The sequence below is a fragment of the Haemaphysalis longicornis genome, unplaced genomic scaffold, assembly GCF_048455015.1.
Source record: "Haemaphysalis longicornis isolate Haplotype H1 unplaced genomic scaffold, Haemaphysalis longicornis Haplotype H1 scaffold_2, whole genome shotgun sequence".
NCBI classification, from domain to species: domain Eukaryota; kingdom Metazoa; phylum Arthropoda; class Arachnida; order Ixodida; family Ixodidae; genus Haemaphysalis; species Haemaphysalis longicornis.
This window is the reverse complement of record NW_027526295.1, coordinates 84,978,291-84,983,213: the sequence shown is the minus strand read 5'-3', so window position 1 is coordinate 84,983,213 and position 4,923 is coordinate 84,978,291. Positions and strand designations below refer to the sequence as shown.

General features: G+C 48.5%; 1 protein-coding gene across 1 annotated transcript; it reads right to left on the bottom strand.

Annotated features, from left to right (window-relative positions):
* Positions 1-1,370: 1,370 nt before the first annotated feature.
* LOC144168136 (uncharacterized) lies at positions 1,371-4,923 on the bottom strand. The gene is made up of 3 exons (XM_077697186.1): positions 4,894-4,923; positions 4,035-4,262; positions 1,371-1,709 (listed from the first exon to the last, which is right to left on the bottom strand). Exons 1-3 carry the CDS (start codon positions 4,921-4,923, stop codon positions 1,371-1,373), a joined length of 597 nt encoding a protein of 198 aa, XP_077553312.1.

Below are 4,923 nucleotides of genomic sequence, written 5' to 3'. Positions count from 1 at the left end.
CCGGCTCGCCGCTCCAATCGGAGGGCCGGAGGGCGGAGCTTCTGCTCTCGAGAACGAACGACCCGATCGTTGGCGGCGGAGGCGCCGTGATTTCGTCAGCTCGTCGGGCAGCTGGCCGCGACCAAAGTTCTACAGCGATTCCAGGCACTCTGTTTCTATTACTGTTTATTACCATTGGATGCGGAAACGCGCCGGAGGCACGAAAAGGCCACTGAGCAAGCCGCACGGTCGCTGTGCAGGCGGCGGCCACGGCCGCGAAGTGGCCCACGCCGGCGCAGGTAGCTCGAATGATAGCTTGTTACCGCTGCACGAAATTGTCCCCAAGTCCCGACCATGGTGGCTTACATGAGAAAGGAGTTAATGATGCCATGGCGGGTTGCATCTGCACCGCTTACGAGAGCGGCACTCGAATATCCGGCGCAGTGCTAAGCCGAACACATCTGTAGGCGGACCTGTACGCAGACCGGCCGGCTGCTCCCTGCGCGCGTCTTGCCACCCACCGCCTCGAGCGTCGCGCGTCGTTCTTTAGCCGCGGTAGCATTTGCACTCGCAGCGCCTGCGTCACATCCACGGTCGCTTTTTAATTAGGCGCCTCACGAGATCAGTACGGGGGGGCATTCGCAGAAACTGCCGTCGATGCGGATTCGACAGTGCTACGGCGGCTCTGCTCTGTAACTGTGATATCCCTCCCACGGTCACGTGGTCAGCTTTGTTCACACAAAATCCACAAAATCCATCGTTTCGCGGCACTCGCTGAAACCGAAACTGCGACTGGCCGCATTGAAAATGCCTCTAATTAAACAACCGTCGCACGCTGAAGCAAATGAGGTTTCTACAGGTTATAAGTAGGTCACTAGCTACTTATCGCAACAAAAAAAACAAGATGCAAAATTTTCGTGTCAGTGCCCCTGTAAGATTTTGTCCCGCTAGGCTACTGGACAGTGCTCTTACTTTTTTATGCAATGTGTATATATGATACAATGTAGGTATATGATATTTGATAACAGAGTTTCTTATTAGTTATGACAATTTTGATACAAGAAAACAGGAACACGCTTCCATAAATATCATCAGGTATATTTTTCTGTCTTTGATACCGGCCTTATGCTCGGAAATTATTGTAACCCAATCAACATCGTTTGTTATAAAGTACACAAAGACTGTTTTGTGTGCAATATTGCACGGTTAACTAAAGCCAGTAAGCAGAGAGGAAATAACACAAACCGAAGGATTAGAAATATTCCAGCTTTATATTTTTTATTTTGAGTACTGCTTTCTATACCTGCAAGCCCTCTATTTTCACATCCAAGGGGCAAGTTTTGTACCCTCGTTCAAGGTAATAGCTCAAACTATAAACCCGGTGGTTTCTTTTAGCCAGCCCAGGGACCCTGGCGGCCGTAGCCGAATCCTCCGTAGGTGGATGCCGCCGTGTACGGAGACGAATAGCGGCCGGCACCGGCCGGACGAGGGTTGGAGTTGAAGACGGCGTCTGCGCTCGCTCCAGGCAGCGTTCCGGGTTCGTTGGTGTCGACCATGGCGCGGAATCCGCCGGCATCAGCGACGTAGTTGACGCGGCGGAAGAGGCCGCTGGCGTCCGTGTAGCCGAATGAGCCGGTCTTGGCGTTGCTGGCGTCTCCCTGCTCCTTGTGGTACGTCTTGGTGCCGAACTCGTCTACGTTGTCGTAGCCGAAGCTGTATGGTTGCGGGGGCTGCGTAGGAAGAAAGTATAAATACGGTGAGTATACCACGAGAAACAGGTACTGTATAGGCGCCAGACAGCGCCCAGAGGGCGCCACGGAGCTCGCGACACCCAGCGCCCCGCCCCCTTCGGCAGATATGCGTGGATCGGTCACCGAAAGCCGTTACGTTCCTCCCTGGGGAGCGCTCCTCTTTTTGCAGCGCGGATGAAGCATACTAGTTGCCCCTTTTGGTTTAAAACGAAGTAAGAGATTGTCAGTAATCTTGCCGTATAGTGCAGGCCACATAGATAATTCATATAAATTCCGCAGAGGCGTGATGCCCAGAAGAGAAGCCTGCCTGCGGGAACAACGTTCTCGGGACCAACATGTTTCCCTACAAAAGAAAACGTAATTTATATTGTTCAATGCACAAAATAGGAGGCTTTTTCTGCAAATATATCAGACGTTGCTCGATGTTTCCGCGCGAGGTATTCCATCCATGTGAGTGCATTTGCGACTGCAGAACTACTAACTGGACCACATGGGTGTTACATATGAGTCTTTGATCCCAATGTGATGTTCCATACATGTAACAGTATGAAATTCACGTTTGTTTGCGTATAGGGAAAGTTCTGCCGCTACTAAGTGCCGGCACCACCAAGAAACGTTTGGGCTTCCAGGTGTAGCCGAATACCTCGGCTGTATAAAAACACGCCCCCCTCCCCCCAAAAAAAGAATCTCTTCACGAGAAGGCTATTCCAAGAAATTCCATTGGGCGAGGAGGAGGAGGAGAAGGGGTAGGCAGAACATCTATTAGGCGTATCGGAATATATTACGGAATATTCATATTCGGGTATTTTTTCTCTCCATGCCAACGTTTGCGGCGTGAGACCTGTTAGAAAGAAATAGTAGCGCTTTTATTACCGCTAACACCTTTGCAGCAAAAGTCAAGGGACAAAAATTTGGTTCCTTGAGGACACCCCTCCATCGTCAGGAGTGACCGCAATCACAACGGATGGGATAAAGAAAGTTCGTCCTCCTCCCGGCCTCCTGTGCCTCCTCAAGCGCAAAAATGTTGTCCTGCGTTCATATATTTTCAACTTTTATTGAGGAACGTCTTATCTCTATTTTTCTTAGCTTTTCATTGCTTTAAACAAGGCGGTGATTTTCTGCTATCCAATAGCTTGCGAAACACTTGAGAACGTAAACGCCTATAAGTGTCCGCCCCATATGTGTTTATATTTATTTAATACGGCGATATAAGCACGTGAATTAGTAGATGAAGCACAGTAGAACCCCTGGGTAATAACGTACGCTTCTGTAACGGTGTTTGAGGGCCATCTTTGTTACCAAATTTAATGCGCACTTACGTGTATTTACCACCTGCTAACCAGTCTAGTGACAAGCTGCTCTTACACGACGGCAGCATGTAATACACTCGCTTAATGTGGGCTATTCAAGAGTCAGTAACCACACTTCGCATCTGTCAAAAAAGAGCGAAGAACATTCCGCGTGAGCATGCAAAACCTTGAACACACGCTTCCCAGTTCCGTCAACCTACGGCTCGGCAGCAAGGCGACATCATTTTATCGGCGCCCCGTGTTATTTGGAGGCTTTCCCCTACTATAACAAATTTCTGCATGGCTTCGTTGCACTACGTAGGAGAGATATACGCAAATAACGTTATGACGCACGTTTTTGCAAAGTTGCGTTCACGGGCGCTGAAGTCGGTGTGTGCGGCGGGACCGACACAGAGTTGCGCGGGTCTGCCGCGGCTGGCGCTGCGCTCGCCCGGCAAACTTCGCTGTCCGGTGCCTATAACTGGTTTGGTTTGTACTTTGACGCAGTTCATAAATTTCCAGAGATTTCTCCTGCTGATATAATACACAAGCAGAATGGCCTATTTCTCTCTGAAGCGTAAGTCTATGATCGCTATGAGGGGTGGAGCGGCAGTACCATAAGGGATAAAGCAAATGTATTAACTCATCGCTACTTATGTAAATTATTCATGTCTACCCCGCATAAAGCGCGTTTAAAAATTGTGCAAGGGTCTGGAATCTTTCATTGTTTTGTGATGGGCACGCTATAGGAAACGCTAAGTGTCGGTCTTTCTTACAACGATTCTGCCATTCCTTCGGTGCGCTAAATGTCGGCTAAGAAGCTTGCGGGTGGAGTAAATTTAACAAAAAAATATGAAAATTCTTCCGCGGACTCATCAATACAAAGTGGTGCTTTGGAGTTTAGGAGAAATTTTTATAGAGGTGTTTGTTGCTATAAGTAGTTACAATGTCTTGTGAAATAAGCCTTCTTATTTCGCGCTAATATGAACGAGAAAAAATGAAACGGAGCACTTACGTAATACTGTTCTTGGCGGGCGAACCTGTTTGTCGCTGTGGCGAAGGAAGGCCCGAAGCCGCCCCCAAATCCTCCGATGTATCCGCCTCCGAAGCCTCTGCTGTATCCGCCTCCGAAGCCACCCCCATACCGGCCGCCGAATCCACTTCCAAGTCCGCTGCCGAAGCTGCTGCCGAATCCGAACCGGCCTCCCGCCAACGCCGCGGGTAGTATGCAGATCAGCAGCGCCTGCAAGTGGCGTTATGCCGGACATAGGAATTTCACAAACCGTTTTGTGTTCGTCTTACGTAAAGTGCGTGTTTTTGCGTGCCTTTTACCACGAAGGAGTAACCTCCACATGTAGAAATTACTGAGCGTTCTAGTCTTTTTCTTTCAGTTTCTATAATAGATTCAGGTATTACATGGATAGCCAGTGGCAATATAGTGTTAAGAAACTGCGATGAAGATGTTTGCATCCCTTTTTACCGCTAGTGGTTATCGTTTGGATTTACTGTGAGAGGGAAATACGCAATTCAGAATCATTGTTTATAGTAGTGAGGTGAGCAACGCAGGCCAACGCAATCACTGATAGGTGCAGCAGAAACGTTGGAATCGCGTACTCAGTGCTTTGACAGTGAAAGCGCGAAAAGGCAGTTAGCCAGTCGCCCTAAAGATTCGTAGCAACGGAACAGATAAGATATATCAACTAGCACTGTCTTTCTTGGGGAACTCTGCAAAACAGGCGTCAATTACCATTGTTACAAGTAAAGCTGGTTCTTTACTCAGCTGGTATCTACTTTACTCCGCAATTTTCCAGAAATGTAAAAGCTATTAAAGCTGAAGCCAATGTTAATGCATATCTTAAAGCCACGGAACTTACCTTGTAGAACACGGTAATGGTGGAAATCAT